General features: G+C 37.1%; 1 protein-coding gene across 2 annotated transcripts in view; it reads right to left on the reverse strand.

The window, feature by feature from the left end:
* Nucleotides 1–21630, reverse strand: part of TXNDC16 (thioredoxin domain containing 16) — a 90675-nt gene that overhangs the window by 11094 nt on the left and 57951 nt on the right. For both annotated transcript variants that reach the window (XM_040225863.1, XM_040225862.1), the window contains exons 13-18: nt 18641–18784; nt 17810–17869; nt 12470–12638; nt 11942–12078; nt 5918–6002; nt 4162–4300 (exon numbers count right to left, since the gene is read on the reverse strand). In XM_040225863.1, the coding sequence (XP_040081797.1) occupies nt 4162–4300; nt 5918–6002; nt 11942–12078; nt 12470–12638; nt 17810–17869; nt 18641–18784 (734 nt within the window). The remainder of the gene's footprint in view (nt 1–4161; nt 4301–5917; nt 6003–11941; nt 12079–12469; nt 12639–17809; nt 17870–18640; nt 18785–21630) is intronic.

Here is a 21630-nt window from a genome sequence, read left to right on the forward strand (position 1 = left end):
GCACCCAGGGATTTTGTTTACCAGTATGCCATTTCACTGGATCACACTAGAAATCCAAATGAACAATTTTTTTATGGTGCCAACCACCTCCAATTCACCCTCAAATACCAAACTCTGTCACATACTTCTTCCTACTTAGTTCTCAAAGCCACTTTCCTCTGCCAGTTTTCATTTTTCTTTGAACTTTTTCTCTTTGACCACTCAAAATCCTCTTCTCACACCTTCCTCTTTCATGATTTAAATCTTAGGTCCCCTTTGCTCCAAACTCCCCCATGTTGTGTTATGTTAACTATCGTCATTTCTCTTCTACATGAGTTAAAAACTGACAGATCTTATCAAACCAGCAGAACAGATTTGATGGATATGGTGTGATAGAGCCATCACAGCTCAATTCAAAAACTTATTGAGAATTTTAAGATCTTATGCTGGGTGGGTGCATGCGTGTGAGCTCAGTTGCTTGGGTGTGTCCGACTCTTTGTGATCCCATGGACCATAACCTGTCAGGCTCCTCTGCCCATGGGATTTTCCAGGCAAGAATACTGGAGCAGACGCCAGGGGGGATCTTCTTGACACAAGGATCAAACCCATGTCTCCTGCATCGGCAGGCAGATTCTTTGCCAGTGCACCACCTGGGGAGCCCCTTATGCTGGATACTGAATCAAAAAGAAGATGCTTACTCTGCCCTCAAAGAGTTCATAGTTTAGAGAAGGAGACAAGTGTGCAAACTGCTGTGATCCAAGAAAAAATTTTAATGTATGACAGGAAGAAGACCCCAGTGGCTCAGTGGTAAAGAATCAGCCTGAAATGCAGGAGACACAGTTCGACCCCTGGGTTGGGAAGTTCCCCCGAAGGAGGGCATGGCAACCCTCTCCAGTATTCTTGCCTAGAAAATCCCATGGACAGAAGAGCCTGGTGGGCTACAGTCCATAGGGTTGTAAAGAGTCCAACACGACTGATGTGACTGAGCATAAATAAGGAAGCCTACTGCCTCTAAATTAAAACTAAAAAACAAGGTAGGGGAGCTCATGGGTGATTTTAGGAAGTGATATTTGACCCGGGCCTTGGATAAGGAAAAAGACCTTGAGAGACTGAAGTGTGTGCTAGAGCGGGGATTCCAGATACAGGGAGCAGAGAGGTGAATGGGAGTGCAGACAGGTGTTAGGCACACAGAGTATCTGGGGAACAGCGATAGTGAAGTGTCCCAGACTTAGGCAGGCCAGAAGCAAATATGGCTGTAAGACCACGTGGGAAAACGACTAGAGAGGTTTTCTAGCTCCCAGGAATACTGAGATTTTGTCCCAAACAAGTCACATGGTCAGGCCTGTTTTAGATGACTAACTAGAGTATGAATTTGTGGAAAGATAGGCCAGTAGTGGCAGGCACTGCTCTTTACTGTCAGGAAAGAAAGACTTAAGAGTTATGCGAGTTTAGTTAAGGTTAGAAACTCAAAAGTTAGGATTCATCAGCTGGTATAATGACCCATATAAGTTATGGGTATAGATACCAAGTCTCCCAAAGAATGAATGTAGCAAAAGAAGAAAAAATGGTTGAAGATGTAATTCGAGAGTGGCAAGACAGTTGAAGGTATACCTGGAGAGGACGGAACTGCAAAAGCCAAAAGAGAGAATCTTAAAAAGGAATAGCACAATCAAGGGTTTTTGATTGCTACTCAAGAGGCTACTCAGAGAAAAGGAAAAGGTCATCAAATGTGGTTACTGGAAGATGACTGTTGGCTATTTGACTATATAAGAAACTATAATTATGTGTGTTCCCATATTCTTATTTATAATAAAAGCACAAAAATGAACTCAATGTATTTGAGAAAAGTGCTAAACATATAACCCAACAAATAGTTCTAAGTGTGACAGCTTTAAATATACTATTGCTTAATTGTAATAACTATGTAATTAATTAGCATGTAATTGGCTATGATCTGGGGCTTCCCTGATGACTCTGATGGTAAAGTATCTGCCTTCAGTGCAGGAAACCCAGGTTCAATCCCTGGGTTGAGAAGATCCCCTGGAGAATGGAATGGTTACCACTCCAGTGTTCTTGCCTGGAGAGTTCCAATATTCTCACCTGAAAAACTACAGAGGAGCCTGGCGGGGGGGGGGGGTCATGAAGAGTCAGACACAACTGAGCGAGTACCACTTTCACTTTCAAAGATATTCAAGACAAACTGTCAAGTAGACAACTGTATATAGGAACCTGGAGAGCAGGCCCAAGGTCTGTGTTGGCCATATGAATTTGTGAGCCATTACATAGATGGTATACATGTCATTCTCTGGGCTTCCCAGGTGGCGCTAGTGGTAAAGAACCTGCCTGCCTATCAGGAGACATAAGAGATGCAGGTTCAATCCCTGGGTTGGGAAGATCCCCTGGAGGAGGGTATGGCAACCCAGTCCAGTATTCTTGCCTGCAAAATCCCATGGACAGAGGAACCTGGTGGGCTACATACAATCCATGAGGTCATAAAGAGTTGGACATGACTGAGCAACTAACATTTAACTAACTGCTGCCGCTACTGCTAAGTCACTTCAGTCGTGTCCGACTCTGTGCGACCCCATAGATGGCAGCCTACCAGGCTCCGCCGTCCCTGGGATTCTCCAGGCAAGAACACTGGAGTGGGTTGCCATATCCTTCTCCAATGCATGAAAGTGAAAAGTGAAAGTGAAGTCGCTCAGTTGTGTCCGACTCTTAGCGACCCCATGGACTGCAGCCCACCAGGCTCCTCCGTCCATGGGATTTTCCATGCAAGAGTACTGGAGTGGGGTGCCATTGCCTTTTCCAACTATAAGCATTATTTACCTGGACTAATTTGTCATCAGTTTCATTAAAATAAAAGTTGGATTTATATAAAAAATGTTTACCATTTGGCCATCCTATGATCTTTCCTATCCAGAGGGAGTCTTTCTAGTACCTAAGGGTAGGCCAGAAGATAGCTTACTCCTACCTAGCTACTGTATACAGTACAGCTGTATATAGCTCTCGACTTAAAAACTCTAACACAAAGCAGCATTAGGAAATTTAACAACAGCACTCATGGAATTTTTTTTAAGTTTGGGAAAATATATCCCTAAATTTAAGCTTGGTAAAAGAAGTTATGATTTATTCTAATTTTCCTCTTTATAGTTGTCTGTATTATCTGAGAAAAAAAGCTAACATCTTATAAAAATTCCAAAAACATTACACTATGGATGTGCTACAGAGAGAGTCATTTAATAAAATCATTAAAAACAAAAATGTTACTTTAATAAATAATTTAGAAAACCGCATCCTAAAAATTTTAATGACTTAATTATAAACTGTAAGTTTAATTAGGGAAGGGGAGTTAGTGGGACTGAGGCCACAAAATGACTTAAAGAACACATTCTTTAGCCTAAAATGTAATATTGTTTAGATCATCATGACAAAAGACAACAACAAGAGGATATTCATTCAGTATTTATAGTTGATAACATTGCTCCCATGTCACTTTAGAAATGTAGAAAAGCATCAATTTATAATGTTCTAGCTGTGTTTAGTATTAATGCAAAACGATCAAAATCAAGAAATGCAGGTTACATCTGTTGTGCCTTTAAATCCACTATTATACAAAGCAGGCATCAGAAGAGGACTTTGATAAAACATATTTTTCTCTCCAACAATGTAAGCAATGCTAGCTAACATCTGCGGAGTGTTTACCAGGAGCCGCCGTCTACGGGGTCAGCAGCAGCAGCAAACGCTGTGCACGGGGCACTGAACGCCCATTCTCGCTCAGCCCTTACAACAACCACTTGACGCATGTGGAGAGACGCTTACACACAGCCAGCAAGGAGGCAAGCGAGGACTGCAAGCCTAGCATGCCGCTCTCTGGAATCCAGACTTGCTTCATGCCCAGTTTCAGCCCAGATGGAGTACTTCAACTGGCCATTAGCCACAAGCATCTCAGCAAGAAAAATAATCCAAAGACATGTAAACTTTTGGCAGTAGATTAAAGAAGCTATATGCATGATGGGTGAATAATGAAACAGAACAACCCATTGACTCTAAAGCTCACCAAACATCATGCTCTGTGCCAACAAAAGATGGAAAACCATGTATTAAAACATACACAGTTTTTTACACTATCTTTAACTGCTCTAGATTTTATTTCAAACAACATCCTTATTATATACTCACAAATGTTTCCAGTGATGCATTTGTTATTATTTGAACTATGTCTTGCACATGGACATTAACTAATGGAATGCTCTCTATTTTGCCTTCTTTGTGTCTGGCAAGCAGCAGGGCTGGAAGAGTTACGGTATATTTACTTGACCTGTGGAGAAACGGAGTATTAAAATTCCCAACCAAAATACAGCAAGTCATCAAAAACATGAACAGTTAGGCAAAGAAGTCACAATGGAGGCAACAAACGGGAAGCCCTACTAAGAAAAAAAAAAAAAAAAAAACATTTCCAGGCAAACTTAGCTGTTATGTGAGGCTGAGCAAGTTCGAGAGCCTTGACAACCTAGATTAGAAGAAAACAACAGATACTAATCTAGCCAGATTTTTCTTTTTCTAGACAATTTACTCATCAAGAAAATGTCTAAACAGGACTAGGAACACACTGAATGGTTCTTAACTTTTTGGACTGCTCACCAAACTGTTGAGCAAGGAGATAGGCATTTATGAGAATAGGCCTATATTTGCCAGGCACTATATCAGGTGCTTCTAGTTACGTTTTTATTTAACCCTCAGAATGGCCCTATAATCCTCATTTTACAGATGATGAAAGAGTGATAAATAGCAGAGACAGAATTCACACTGAGGTATTCCAGATACAGAGTCTGAGCTCTCTCCATTGAAAGAGAACCTGAAATCTGCTTTCTCCTACCACTACTTTTGCTAACTAAACCTAAAAGAAAATCCCTAAACAGGAAAAAATGCCTGTGTGAAATATGCCTGTGTGAAATTACCAGTGATATAGTAACATTTATATCATGTAAAAACGTAATTCATGCTAAAACAAAGTATAAATCTGAAGACTGAGCTTTCTACTGCCCAGTCTTCAGATTACCTGGAAGGTGCTCTTAGTGGATGAGTCAGTTATAAACAAAACATACTCTGAAAACTACTGGTCTAGAAGACAGTGGGTGATTATCCATGTGTCAGTTGAATAGATCTCATATTCCCTAAAAGTCTAGGGTTCGGTACTCACTTTTCAAAAGTCACTGATTTCTTGGATAGAACAGGAGCTCAATCATCAAATGCATCACCAGTGTTCAGGATGAAAGATTTAATTAAGCTCAGAAATAACAATTGGAAATAATATAGTCAGAGGGTAAGAAACACAAGCAACTCCATGTGCATCTGAAGATGAGTCATTAGTATAGAATGTGATGTGTATTAATAACGTCTAAATTTTCAGTTCATTCATTCTGCAGCAATTGAAATATTTGATAGTTTACAGGAGCCCAAATTCTACAAATAAAGCAACTTAAGTGGCTAAAAAAAGCACCGTATGTCTGCAATAACAAAAGTAAGTAGAACTATTGGTTCGTCACCTAAAACTCTGGGAGAAATATGTAAAAACTCTGATTTTTACGCATACCTTGATGGCAAATCAAAACCCAGACACTCAAGATGTAAAATTCCTCAAAAAACTATAACTACGAAGAATTTAAACTGCAGGTAACAGAATCCAAAGAGGAAAGACTTCTTAGGAAAATGAAGTGTTATGAAGCCAATGTTGCCTCATGGGGGGCTCTAGCCTAAAGAAGAATTTTGAGTATGTCAAAATTCTAAATAGCCAGATAGTACTTTACAGATTTTCCCAGGATGAAATTAAAAATTTAGCTATGTTGCTGCCCTATTTTCCTTAAAAAAATCATGTGAAGACAGGTAATACATTATTTTGCAAACTTCCTCCTCCCTAAAATTATAATACACTTACAGTCTCAAAACATCTTCTTCAGAATAAATTCCTGTGGTGACATATCCTTTTAGGTAGCTTCCTGCTTCAGTGAACTCTTCTTTCGCTATAAATATACAAACAAGATAAAAATCTGAAAGCTTTAAAGTTATATGTGCTATTCAACTGATGAACAGATTTATAGACGATAGTGCTTTATTATTAATTATAAATACATTTCAGTATAGACCTTGTAGCTTCCCTGGTGGTTCAGTGGTAAAGAATCCACCTGCCAAAGCAGGAGAAGTGGGTTCAATTCCTGGGGAAGGAAGGTTCTCTGGAGAAGGAAATGGCAACCCATGCCAGTAGTCTTGCCTGGAGAAGTCCATGGACAGAGAAGCCTGGCGGGCTACAGTCCATGGGGTCACAAAGAGCTGGACATGACTGAGTGACTAAACAAGTGCAGACCTTACATACCTTGTTGGTTCTAAAATAAACCTGTGTTATCATGACATTTGATTATTATAAAAATGTACGTTAATAGAACGCAACATACATAATGTACATAATGTAATGTTCTGAAAATAAATGTACTCTAAATGGACAGTTGACCCTTGAACAACATTGAGTTTGAATTCACAAGTCCACTTAAACATGAATTTTTTTCAATAAATAGAATACCTGTATTTTCATTTTACAGACATTTAAACTAGGTGTGGGGAAAGGTTTATGTTCCCCATAAACTTGGAGATGAGGAGATCTCAATCAGAGACGGCAAATATGTAGAACCAAAAGAAGGAGGGTTTGAGTCCTAATTCTACCCAAACTGAGCTTCCTGCCCTTGGGTAGATAATTTATCAAACCCATTGTTTTTAAGGCAGAGACAGCAGCATGGAGATTTTTCACCGCACAAAGGGTCAGCAACCCAAACTCCCTCGTCTTCAAGGGTCAACTGTAATTTATAAGATTTATAGGGTTCTGATCATACAGATTTGTTAAATAAATATTTGTTGCCTTTTTATCTATAATTTGCTTAGCTGCTGCTGCTAAGTCACTTCAGTCGTGTCTGACTCTGTGTGACACCAGAGATGGCAGCCCACCAGGCTCTGCGGTCTCTGGGATTCTCCAAGCAAGAACACTGGAGTGGGTTGCCATTTCCTTCTGCAATGCATGAAAGTGAAAAGTCAAAGTGAAGTTGCTCAGTCTTGTCTGACTCTTAGCGACCCCATGGACTGCAGCCCACCAGGCTCCTCCAACCATGGGATTTTCCAGGCAAGAGTACTGGAGTGGGGTGCCATTGCCTTCTCCGTAATCTACTCCTAAGGCAAGGTAAATGGAGGCAGCTGTGCTATATGGAGCCTGGAAAGACAAGCAGGTATGTGAAATGATGCACGCCTTATACCACAAAACCTAAAAGGACCTATATGCATAGAAAAAGACAGAAGACTGGAAATTCTAGTCCTCTGACAGTGTCTGTGTTAGGGTTCTACAATTATGAGGGATTTGAATCTTTTTTTATTTCTTGTATTTTCTGTAAGGTGTTTTTGTTACTTTTGAATTTTGATTAATTTGTGTATTAGTCTTGTCCCATTTGTTAGGATATGCATATTCAAAATAAGAACTATTATCTCTGTAGGTTTTGTGAATATCTTTTCATAAATAATAGCATATTCTGGATCTTACAATCCAAAAGCAAGTCTGAATTAAACAGCTATAGACTAATGAGAAAAGAGCAGAGATGGACTTTTGTAAATGTATTCTTGCCAACTAAAGGTCAGATGATACCTTGGCTGGCTGCATGAAATGTTCACAGCAGTTCAAATAGAAAAACAATGATGGAAGAACTGAATCATAAAGCATCTAGAGGTCTGGGTATGCTGAACCCAGAAGATCTGACCCTTAGCAGTCAGTACTATATTCGTGATGTGAGCACCAACATCATTAACACTGGGTAATCACCAGATTGTCTTTAAAAATGATGCATGCTTTCCACAAGACTGAGAAACACTGTAGTAAAGCCACTTACTAGGGTGGCAAGATCCACCTGCAAGCAGCACTGAGAACTCATTTATAATCATAAATTTAATGAGAAATGAGTAATCCATGAAAACATTTTCTTTAGCCTGTGCTATACCAAACTAGAAAAGACACGTAAGAAAACGAGGCAACTAGAAGGAACTGAGTGCCTACACTCTCACTGGCACACATTAACAGTCTTATTCTTCTTTCTAGTGAGCTCTTTTTTTTTTTAAATTTTGAAGACAAAGTAGAAAGCAAAAATACTAGACAGCAATTTTTAGAAAGCAAAATTTAATAAGAATCAATAGTTAATAGTATCAACTATATACAATTATAATGCTGGACACTGGGGATCTTCTTCCCATACAAACATTCTTAAAATATTTCATTCAGATTTTGAAATTCATCTTAAATAAAAGAAAAATGAAAGAGGAAGTTTGCTACATAAATGGAAACAGCATGAGAATGCCAACTAAACATTGTTACTTGCCATCTGCCTCTATAAGGATGAGGTAACCAACCATTTTAGTTGTGTTCAGTTGAACACACCCTGAAAAGAGTTTGGGGTGGAAATCAGGAATGAGGCACTTTGCACTCTGGGAAAAACTGGCGGAACAAGCCTTCAGATAGATATCTTCAGAAGATTTTACGGACCCAATTTCTTGTATCTTTTTGTGTCTAGAAAAGCATCACTAAAATCATTAACAGAGACATCTGCTCCTTGTGACTAGCAGCAGTCTTCTGTCAAAACGTGTGCTTGACTGCATGTAATCCTCTTCCCCACAATTACATATATACTGCCTCCCCGCTCAGCTCTTCAGAGCAGGTCCTCAAAACTATTGGAGAGGTTGGCTCCAGGCTATAATCATTTTGCCCCCCCAAAATAAAACTTAACTCACAACTCTCACATTGTGCTTTTTTTTTTCAGTTGACGTGATGAAAACACTTTTTGCTACCCAGTCAAGAGGCCATCCATCTCCAAAGCCAAGAGAATAACATTCTAAGCAACACCACTGGTTAGAATAAATGCCCTGTGGACTCTCTCTTTAAAACTTATTGAAAGACACAGTCCTTGGAAGGACAAAAAAAGTAAAGAGAGGCAGTTTAAGTATAGAGAAGTTGTAATATTAAAAGAACACTATAGCCAACAATTTAGAGAGAGTTCTAATTGCTCAGTTGTGTCTGACTCTTTGCAACCACATGCGACCCACCAAGCTCCTCTGTCCATGAATTCTCCTGGTAAGAATACTAGAGTGGGTATTCCACTCTCCAGGGAATCTTCCCAACCCAGGGAACAAACCCAGGGCTCCTGCCTTCCAGGCAGATTCTTTACCATCTCAGCCATCAGGGAAGTCCACTGGTGGGCTTATGATACTATGGAAAGCCAATACTATGTAAAGCAAACAAATTAAACTTATTAGTACAAGCATTGTATCAAAGCTGAAGGCAAAAGCATTCATTTGAAATGCATCAAAAATAAGATGAATTAGTTTTCTTAGGTTAGTCTCCCAAGGAAATAGAAATAAAAGCAAAAATAAATATGACCTAATAAAGCTTACAAGCTTCTGTATAGAAAAGAAACCAAAAATTAAAAAAAAACAACCTATGAACTGGGAAAAAATATCTGTAAAGGATGCAACCAATAAAGGCTTAATTTCCAAAATACACAAACAGCTCACACAATTCAATAACAAAAAAACAAACAACCCAATTGAAAAAATGGGCAGAAGGTCTAAACAGACATTTCTCCAAAGAAGACATATAGGGGCCAACAGGCACATGAAAAGATGCTCATCACCATTAATTATTAGAGAAATGCAAATCAAAACTACCATGAGGTACCACCTCACATCAGTCAGAATGGCCATCATTGAAAAGTCTACAAATAATAAATGTTGGAAAGGGTGTGAAGAAAAAGGTACATTGTTATACTGTTGGTGGGAATATAAAATGGTGCAGCCACTACAGGAAAACAGTATTTGAAAGTTGCTCAAAAAAACAAAAATAGAGTTGCCATATGATTCTGTAATTCCACTCCTAGGCATAAAACCAGACAAAACTAAAATGTGAAGGGTCATAAGCACCCCTGTGTTCACAGAAGCACTATTCACAATAGCCAAGACAGAAACAACTTAAATGTCCATCAACAGATGAACCGATAAATAAGATGGGGTACATACATATAGAATGGAATACTACTCAGCCACGAAAAAGAAAGAACTAATGCCATCTACAGCAACATAGATGGACCTAGAGATTATCAGACAGTGAAGTAAGTCAGAAAGAGAAAGACAAATACCATACGGTATCACTTATATGTGGAATCTAAAATACAACATAAATGAAATATCTACGAAACAGAAACAGCCTCACAAACCAGAACAGACTAGTGGTTGACAAGGAGGGAAGTGTGAGGGAGGGAAGAATTGGGAGTTTGGGATTAACATATACAAACTTTTATACACAGGATGAATAAACAACAAGGTTCTACTGTATAGCACAGGGAACTATTACAGTATCCTATGATAAACCATAATGGAAAAGAATATAAAAAAATATATGTGTATAACTGAGTCACTCGGAGGTATAGTTGAAATTAATACAACATTATAAATCAATAATAACAAATCAAATAACAATCAGATATAACAAATTATTTTTTAAAAAGAAATACCAATGAAGCATAAAACAAGCAACAAAAATTTGAATAAGTTTAGACAATATGTGTAAATGGCTGAAGTTCACTTAGAAGAGTTAATAGGCAAAAAAGATAAATTGTCAAAAAGAAAAAGAGACAACCCAATCATAGTCAACATGCTTTATAAAATAAATAGACTAAGTATCAACAGGTAAAGTGGATAAAATAGAAAACATTTAAAAAGATATATGTATGTATTAGCTATTCAGAAAAAGACAAACACTACATGATCTAGCTTTCATGAGGTACTAGAGTAATCAAATTCATAGAAATGGACAGGAAAATGGTGTTTGCCAAGCGCTAGGAAAATAGGGAAAGGGAGTCGCTCTTTAACATATAAAGAGTTTCAATTTTGTAAGACGAAAAAGTTCTGGAAATCAGAATTTGCACACAAGAGAAATACAGTTAATACTAGTTAACTATACACTTATAAATGATTAAGAGGCTAAGTTTCATGTTATCTGTGTCTTATCACTCACAAATTTTAAAAAAGAATATTCAAAACAAGAAGACAATATAGCATAAGAAAATACTGTAAAGCAACAAGAAGAGACAGGTAGCTATTAACTGATCAGAATGATACGGATTTTCTATAGCTAAAGCAATGGAAGAAATCTCAAAATCAATAAATTAAAAAAAATTTTTAACTATTACCTATAAAATTACTAGGCAAAGCTAGAAAGCAAACAACAAGCTGGGGGAAATAATTGGAATATTAATAAAATGACAAAAGCTTAATATCTTTAGTATATAATAATCTCATAGTAATTCTTAGACAAATGCTAAAACCTTTTTTTTAAAAAAATGAATAACATATATACAGTTTACAGAAGACACAGCTATTCACCTACTGGGAATCCATAGCTATTAAATAGTCTAAAACCTACACAAAGACTCATAAATAAAAATACTCTTTACAATACAAAGCAAAAAGGAAATAAAAGAAATTCTTTGTTGGTAAACAGTTAAATAAATTACGGTATATTCATCCAATCAAATATTATACAGCCATGATGTTTTTGAAGAATATTAATCACATGGAAAAATGCACCCACCTAATGTTAAAAATAAAAACAGCAGATTCTAACCTAAATACACAGTACTAGCCCAATTACATTAAAATGTATATTAATATTCAACACATAAGTTCACAAAAAAAGAGGGAAGAAATTACATTAAAATTTAACAACTTGAAAGATTTTTATTTTTCTTCAAACTTCTTTGTATTTTCAAAATTCTCTACAATTGAGTTCTCTTTAATTTAAAAAGATATTAATTCTTTAAAAAGAAAACAAGTAAACAAGCCTTCAACTATACATTATATAATTTAAATGTTCAGTTCCACTTACCTCTTGTCATGGTTGGACTAAACAGTCCCAGTACTGACATGCTAGAATAGGAGATTAGATCTTTATATAATTCCCCATTTAAATATTCTTCTGCTTCTTGGACAGACGTAATGTTCACTGGGCATGAAATCCTGTTGCTGGATGAATATAGTCAAAATTAATTTTTAAAAATACTTCTCAGCTTGTAAAATATATATATATATATATATACTGAATTTAGTATATTCCATTGGATAAACATCTTTATTTTGTCTTTATTTTGTTGTTGACTATTGAGATTATTGAGATTGTCTAAAATAAATACAAATACAAAATAAAGACAACACTATTCTAAACAAACAAACAAAAAAATCATTCTCATTAAATAAAATTTCTATCTCCCCAAAAGTGCTAAAAAGTAATAGATAGGCTCTTCTCATCAGTGTTCATACTTCCTTAACCTATCCAAGGTGTGTCAAATAAGTAAGGGAATTGGGAGCTGAATATATCTAAAACTTAAAAAATCTTAGGGTGAAGCTGAATACTTACAGTTGAATAAATTTTAAGAGGTCTTCAGTTCCCAGCATACCAGTGTAAGATACCGGGTTCTGGCCTTCCTTGTACATCTTTACAACAGGAAATTCAGTAACATTTTGCTTGGTACACACATGAGACCAATCTGCACAGTTTACTCTAGCAAGCAGCATAGTGGATGTGCCTAAATAAAAAGAAAATGCACATTTTTATAAATGTTAATGTAGAAAACTCAGTTGTTGAGAACTGTTAATGTCTTTATATCCCGATCTTATTTCAACTTCTCGGCAGCATGACATACTCCCGGTGCACTCTCTTCCCTTGGTTCTTTGCAGCACCTCCTCCCATTGGCTACAACCTCTCCCCAGCTGCCTCCTTTTGTTCCGTTTTGCAGGCTCTTCAGCCAGTGGAGTCAGGAGTTCCCTCAAGGCTCAGTTTAAGTTGCTTTCTCTTCTTATTCTTCACTCTCTTTTAGACAATCTCAATAATCAACAACCTAATAAATCCTAAATTTATAGCTTTGGCCCAGGATCCTCAAAGTTCCAGATCCATGTATCCATACTGCCTTCTCTAGGTCCCTCTGAACAGAAACATCCTGAAACTCAAGACGTCTAAAACCAAACATGGTTTCTCTCCTCTGAACAGCAGTGAACGTTGCCATCCTGTGCAACTCTGAAAGCAAAATCACCTTTCACACCTCTTCGTCCCTAAACTCTGCAGGTTTTACATCATCAATCTGCATGCCTTCCAATTTTACCACCTAAATTTTGAGTACCTCTTATATCTGTCCCTTTCTCTTTACTGCCTCCATTCTAGTCATCACTTCTCCTAATTCACCTCCCAGAATTTAATATGTCTCTACACTGAAGCTAGAGGTATCTTTTCAAAACTCAAATCTATTTTGGTATCAGCCCACCTCTACCAATTTTACCAGTCAGGTCTTTCCACCCTTCAGATCTCTACGTGTGTGACCATTTCAGAGAAGCCTCCATTGACACCTTGATCTACATCTGATTCTTATACTCCTAAAGGACCATGCTCTTTTCCCTACCTCATCATGGAATTATGTACTCATTTGTGTTGTTGTATGATTTGAGCTTCCTGAGAGCAGGGACTGTGTCTGGTTTCCTCATCACTGATTTTCCAGAATCTAGAGCAGTCCTTGTACATGAATACCTTAAATACATGTGTGAATTTACTATCTAGGGCCTCCATGATATTCACCTAGGGCTTCTCTGATAGCTCAGACTTCCCTAATGGCTCAGACAAGTGTCTGCCTACAATGTGGGAGACCTGGGTTCAATCCCTGGATAGGAAAGATTCCCTGGAGAAGGAAATGGCAACCCACTCTAGTACTCTTGCTTGGAAAATCCCATGGACAGAGAAGCCTGGTAGGCTACAGTCCACAGGGTTGCAAAGAGTCAGACACGACTGAGCAACTTCACTTCACTTCACTTCTCTGATAGCTCAGTTGGTAAAGAATGTGCCTGCAACGCAGGAGACCCCAGTCCGATTCTTCGGTTGGGAAGATCCCCTGGAGAAGAGATAGGTTACCCACTCCAGTATTCTTGGGTTTCTCTTGTGGCTCAGCTGGTAAAGAACCTGTCTGCAATGTGGGAGACCTGGGTTCGATCCCTGGGTTGGGAAGATCTTCTGGAGAAGGGAAAGGCTACCCACTCCAGTATTCTGGCCTGGAGAATTCCACAGACTGTAGTCCATGGGGTCACAGAGACGGACACGACTGAGTGACTTTCACTTTTCACTTTCACATACCCAACCTGTCTCAACAGTATAATTTCATACATATTTATTTAATCTAAATAATTTCTTTTCAGCCTGAGAAAACATATAGCAGAACCTCAAAGAGAAATTCCTACTTGTTCTATACTAATACAGTTGACCCTTGGAAAGCACTGTGCAGGCCCACTTATGGATCTGTTTCAATAGTAAATGCTACAGTCCCACATGACCCAAGGTTGGATGAATCCATGGATGTGGAAACTTGGATACAGAGCAGACATGTATGCTGCTGCTGCTAAGTCACTTCAGTCGTGTCCGACTCTGTGCAACCCCACAGACAGCAGCCCACAAGGCTCCCCCGTCCCTGGGGTTCTCCAGGCAAGAACACTGGAGTGGGTTGCCATTTCCTTCTCCAATGCATGAAAGTGAAAAGTGAAAGTGAAGTCACTCAGTTGTGTCCAACTCTTGGCGACCCCATGGACTGCAGCCTACCAGGCTCCTCCGTCCATGGGATTTTCCAGGCAAGAGGACTGGAGTGGGGTGCCATTGCCTTCTCCGGCAAATGTGTACACGGAGGGCCAAACCTGTTATACTTGGATTTTCTCCTGCATGGAAAGTCAACGCCCCTAATCCCCGCATTGTCTAAGTCAACTGTATATGCAAAGTTCTCCAGTTCTCCAAAATATATAGTTAGGTGCAGAGATATCAAAAAACAAATAACAAAGTACCATACAACTCAGCTAATGAAAGAAAGGAAGAAAATATAATAAAAGGAAATTTTAATATAGTATTAGATCAAAGAAGGAATCTTTGTACATCAATTTAATCCTAAATTCTAAATTAGGATGTAACCTACCCATATGACTAAAATTGTGAAACAAAATATTTTAATATTTTATCATCAAAAGTTTTAATACTAAAAATCCATCCTTACATTATGATCCTAGATTCTATCTCATAGGGTTTAGTCTGTCTTATAAACCTGCTACCTAGAACAAGGCCTATTACATATTATGTATCCAATAAAAATTTGTGAAATGTACCCTGATATTTCTTCATGAACATATTTTCAGTGTTTACATTAAAGTATGTTAATACCTGAATATTATATGAGCATACAAAGATAAATCTTTATTCCTTCTAGGCTTAGATCTACTCTATAAAGTTCTCTTCTCCTTTATTTTAGTCATTTAGTCAATAAATATCTCGTGGTGCATGTACTGGTGCTTGTTCAGATGGAGTATCATACTATGTATTGCCACCAAAGGACGGGACATGGTGTCATAATAAATGTAGTTCTCTCCCTTCAATAAGCATCCTCAACGGGTCTACCACTGCTTAAAATGTCCCAGCAGTCCAAGCTGAAAACTTTGATGTTATCTTTAAAATTGAAAAAAAGAAGATTGATATATATTATTAAAAATGATAAGGCTACTTATACTGAAGTTATCACATTTTAATTTTCTTTGCTGTAAAATGGTTTCAATACTTTATCATGTTTCAAGTGGAGTAGTCTAATGTTCTAAGATTACTGTAGTATTACACTCCACATATTTTGACAACACAGCAATTTCAAATAAGGATCCTAATTTAAAAGAAAAACAAAAACAGACATTTGCTGCCACCTTGTGACTGAGTATAAAATATTCTTCATCCTCTTGGACTAAGAGATAAAAAGTGGCTTTTTCCCAAAACAACGTGAAAGATTATACAACTAAACACCCAAAGTATTACAATATTGTCCTAGTTTATAAAATTATAGTATAGGCTTCACCATAGACACAAAACATTATTGTTACCTATAGTATGCACTTCTATATGAAGCCCCACGAACTTCAAAATAATCCACCTATCTGATATCTAATTACTAAAAGAATTGTTATTCATAAAGAACATACTATTTGAAAAAAGAAATCAAGTCTTTGGGTTGGTTAATCTGCTTTTTTATTCTACAAACACACACAACTTAGAGTCCTTGCATTGAGGGGTCAGGTCTTTATTTGGTCATTAACAGAGAAGAAAGTAAGAGAACCTCCTTTCATTTTCATTTGGTATCTAGCCAAATGGGCTGGGGATGGGGGGTAATTCTAGTATTCAGGGACATTATCCAACTACTATTTTATTATGGTTTATATTTTCCTACTTTTTCTTTCTTCTAATCATTTACCAGTAAGGCTGGAAAATCTAAGAGAAGAAACTTAAATCAGTCTATAGACTGCAACCATAAAGGAGAACTAGAGAGTGACAGGATTTGCTTTAAAAAAAAATTAGGTATCATGTTATCTACAGACTTAATCATCCCTTCACTTGGGGAATGAAATAATCAAACGATGGATCAAATGTAGTTTGGAAATGAATGGAAGAGAAATGGATCAAAAATGATTTTTTATATCTCTGATGCTTTTATTATTATAGAACATATTGTATTTAGGGTTGAGTTTCTAGAATCAACTTCTTGAATTCACAAAAGCCCCATATATATATATATACACACACACACACACACACACACACACATACATACACACACACACACACACACATACATACACACACACACAAGTTGTATACCAGTACACCTTTTCCACAAAATAAAACAAAATTTATGAAACTCTACTATATTTTCTAATTTATTTCTCAACAATTATTAAACACAAGATATTCTGTAATGTTAAGACAATGTACCAAGTCCAATGAACTGAGTATAAGGCATACTTTCTTTCCATAAGGAACTTACTAAATAATAAAAGAGGCTGTAAGCTAATGTCCCAAAAAACTAAATGGTGGATGCATTTCTGGAGGAAGCCCATTTAGCCATAACAGCTTTTACTAACAAGAAAAACAGAGTAAGAAGAAATCATATCAAAGATACAAAGCATGATATGGACTGTCTTATTCAAATGATTACAAAATATTATACTTACCTAATCCATTACTCTCTCTCACTAACACTAACAGGCCTCCCCACTCCTCTTTTTGTCTTTGCTGGGACAGTGGCATAGACATTTTGAGTTCATTGCTTGGATTACTGTTTGTCTACCACTGAATCAGGTTTCATAGAATAGTTAAAATAAAAAGATTCTGGCTATTAAGAAATTCCCTACCCATGAAAACTAACTGTATAGCTTCAAGAACACTGGGATCTTAGAGCCTTCATTAGACTGTGAGACTATAGTTAATATTTAGTATATGTTTAATAATATTTAACAGTAACTGGCACATAGTAAGCACTCAGTAAATGTTTGCTGAATGACTGAATTCAGCCAAAAAGTTTACTGGATTAAGTATAAAGCTATAAGACAGTTTAATGAAGACAATCAAAAGGAATGCTCCTAACAGTTTTGAAACTCATGGTTCCTTAACTTAACCGTGGAGTATTAACTTATACTGAAGTTATCACCTTTTAATTCTTTGCTGTAAAATGGTTTCAATACTTAATCATGTTTCAAGTGGAACAGTCTAATGTTCAGTATTAATTTATTATGTTTGTTGTGGAGACACAAACATAATAATCTGAAATTTTATGTGGTTTTCTACATCTTTAGCGTGACACAATTTTACAAATAGCTATAGCTCAGAACCAGGAAAATAAACATGCCTACAACAGTGTAATACCTTTCAGTTTAATTGCCACATCGATATAGGACTGCAGAAATGCCATGGATACTGCTTGCCCTACATTAAAATAAAAAATTAAATAGATATTACAACATACATATTTGTAAAGCATCCATACTTATATATATAACAAACATATAGATTAATGGGGTATCTCAAAATTATTTTATACTAAGAAATATTCTAATATGCTGCACTCAGTATTGTCCACACATTCAAGAGAGTTCCAAACACAACTAATTTTCTACATTCATATGGCAAGGAGTATAGTTGAATGGCTATTTGAAGATAAAAGCAATATAATGCCTATAAACCTACAATAAGTGGTAAACATTAGCTTGAATAACATTAAAATAACATTAAATCATTAGCTTGAATAACAACAATTTTCCAAATTAGTAAGCTTAACATCTAGTTTAATTGTAATCTTTAATTTATAAGTCAGATATATATAATCAGGGCTTCTCTGGTGGCTCACACGGTAAAGACTCTGCTGCAATGCAGGAGGCTCAGATCCCCTGGAGACGGGAACGGCAACCCACTCCAGTATTCTTGCCTGGAGAATCCCATAGGCAGAAGTGCCTGGTGGGCTACAGTCTATGGGGTTGCAAAGAGTGAGATACGACTGAGCGACTAACACTTTGACTATACTATATATAATCAGTTTTACAACCCTAGAAACAGCTCCGAAGTAAATTGTTTAAAAGTGTGGGACATATGAAAGCTATGTCATTTTACAATGTGTAATAACAGAAGGCAAAAGTAAAATCTGCCTACTTTAAATGTCCTAATATGCAGTAGTCACCGCTAAAGGTTCCTAATACTCACAGCCAGCATAGAAAAGCACCATGCTGTCAGAAGCCGTTACTGTCTCATGAAATGTCTCTTCTGTTAATTCCACAGTGAGTTCCAAAGGTAACTGTTTCTTCCTGTCTCTGTAAACGGTTTCTTCCACTTCATCATCTTGAATTTCTGAAATGTTTGAAGATAAATTAATGTAAATATAAATGTATAATTTAAAACATTTAAGCTCTCCTCCCAGGCAAGCATATGAAAATTTGGCACTAGATAGAAAGTCATGAATTCATACTATCTTAATATTTATTTATTTATTTTATTTATTTTTTTTCTGTTAAATCCCAGTGTTTTTATTTCTTTCTACAAACTATAACATTCCAATGATATTTATCTCTATATTAATACATTCATTAACAATTCATTTCATATTTGTAAATTAAAAGTTAACTTTACAGTACATATTCCAAGTTTATAGGCCAAAAGGATTATTTTTCTCTAATTGACATTGAAACAAATGATTAGCATGCTACAGTACTTGTCCAACTCTTTTATATTCATTAATTATTCAGGATTAATTCTGTGAAATTTAATATTTAAAATGCATGATATTTAGAAAACTTTCCAGTTGTCTGACTTCCTATCTTAAATGATTCTCAGATGCTTCCTGACCTAGAAATGATCAAGTTTTAGTTAATTCCAAAAGGAATTACTTATACTTGCCAAGAAATAATATAGTAAACATAAAATAATAAACTTGTCAACAAATAACATTTGTTTCTAATCAATATATTAATTTATAACCTAAAAAAGTCCTACCACACATGTTTGACAGTATTTCTTTAGCTTCTACTACACAGCAAGCACTATGATGGATACTAAGGAAAGTGGTAAGCAAAGCAGACATAGTCCCTGACCACACAGTTTCTATCTATGGAAAAATCAGTCAATAAACTCATCACTAAATAAATATATAACTATAAATGTGATCAGTTTAAGAAGAAAGGCAAAAGATACAGTGAAAGATTTTAACAGGGAGATTTTAATTGGGCAATCTAAAGTCTACCAGATAATCAAGAAAAGAATGTTTTAGACAAAGAGAACAACATATGCAAAGACTTGGGGACATAAAAGAGCTCAGCATCCTCTAGGCACTGAGGGAAGGCACATTTGACTAAAACGAAATAGACTGAAGGAATGACGTGAGAAAATTCTAGGGTTTCTAGATCATGTGTGTATTAGTCACTCAGTTCAGTTCAGTCGCTCAGTCGTGTCCAACCCTTTGTGACCCCATGAATCGCAGCACACCAGGCCACCCTGTCCATCACCAACTCCCGGAGTTCACTCAGACTCACGTCCATCGAGTCTGTGATGCCATCCAGCCATCTCATCCTCTGTCGTCCCCTTCTCCTCCTGCTCCCAATCCCTCCCAGCATCAGTCTTTGTCAGTGAGTCAACTCTTCGCATGAGGTGGCCAAAGTATTGAAGTTTCAGCTTTAGCCTCATTCCTTCCAAAGAAATCCCAGGGCTGATCTCCTTCAGAATGGACTGGTTGGATCTCCTTGCAGTCCAAGGGACTCTCAAGAGTCTTCTCCAACATCACAGTTCAAAAGCATCAATTCTTCGGCGCTCTGCCTTCTTCACAGTCCAACTCTCACATCCATACATGACCACAGGAAAAACCATAGCCTTGACTAGACAGACCTTAGTCAGCAAAGTAATGTCTCTGCTTTTGAATATGCTATCTAGGTTGGTCACAGCTTTTCTTCCAAGGAGTAAGCATCTTTTAATTTCATGGCTGCAGTCACCATCTGCAGTGATTTTGGGGCCCCCAAAAATAAAGTCTGACACTGTTTCTACTCTTTCCCCATCTATTTCCCATGAAGTGATGGGACCAGATGCCATGATCTTAGTTTTCTGAATGTTGAGCTTTAAGCCAACTTTTTCGCTCTCCACTTTCACTTTCATCAAGAGGCTTTTTAGTTCCTCTTCACTCTGCCATAAGGGTGGTGTCATCTGCATATCTGAGGTTATTGATATTTCTCCCGGCAATCTTGATTCCAGCTTGTGCTTCCTCCAGCCCAGTGTTTCTCATGATGTACTCTGCATATAAGTTAAATAATCAGGGTGACAATATACAGCCTTGACGTACTCCTTTTCCTATTTGGAACCAGTTAGTCATTCAGTTGTGTTCAATTCTTTGCAACCCCATGGACTGTATGTAGCCTGCCAGGCTCCTCTGTCTATGGGATTCCCCAGGCAAGAATACAGGAGTGGGTTGCCGTTTCCTCCTCCAGGGGATCTTCCCGATCCGGGATTGAACCTGCATCTCTTATATCTCCTTCTCCTGCATTGGCAAGTAGGTTCTTTACCGCTAGTACCACATGGAAAGCCATAAGAGGCCATATAAACCAAGAAATTTTGGTTTTATTCTATGTGTATTGAGTTATGGGTAGATTCTGAATATGTAAAAATCGTTTCATTAACCACAATATATAGAAATATTGAATCATTATGGTATACAACTAAAACTAATATAATGTTACATATCAATTAAATCTAAAAAAAAAAACCCTTTTCATTAAGACAGACAGACCCACCCACCCATTCATTCATCTATCCATTAAAATATGTAGTAAACACACATACACACACATTTTCTGAATTCACAAATGTCCTGTTGGAAGTTTGTACAGATCATATGGTAACACTGGAGGAACATCTAACTTGATTAGAGACAATTAAAGCTTCCTAGAAGTTGACACTAGCTGAACATTATTAAAAAAAAAATGAAACTTAAGGAGGCAGTAGAGGAATATGAGTAAAATGAACAGCAAAGCAACAGTGGCATGAAAAAGCATGATGAAGCTGGAAATCTGAATGTCGACTAAGCATCTGATATTAGCTATTCTTATGCAAAATCACTGCAGATGGTGATTGCAGCCATGAAATTAAAAGACTCTTACTCCTTGGAAGGAAAGTTATGACCAACCTAGACAGCATATTCAAAAGCAGAGACATTA

This window comes from Oryx dammah, unplaced genomic scaffold (genome assembly GCF_014754425.2).
Source record: "Oryx dammah isolate SB20612 unplaced genomic scaffold, SCBI_Odam_1.1 HiC_scaffold_26, whole genome shotgun sequence".
Taxonomy (NCBI): Eukaryota; Metazoa; Chordata; class Mammalia; order Artiodactyla; family Bovidae; genus Oryx; species Oryx dammah.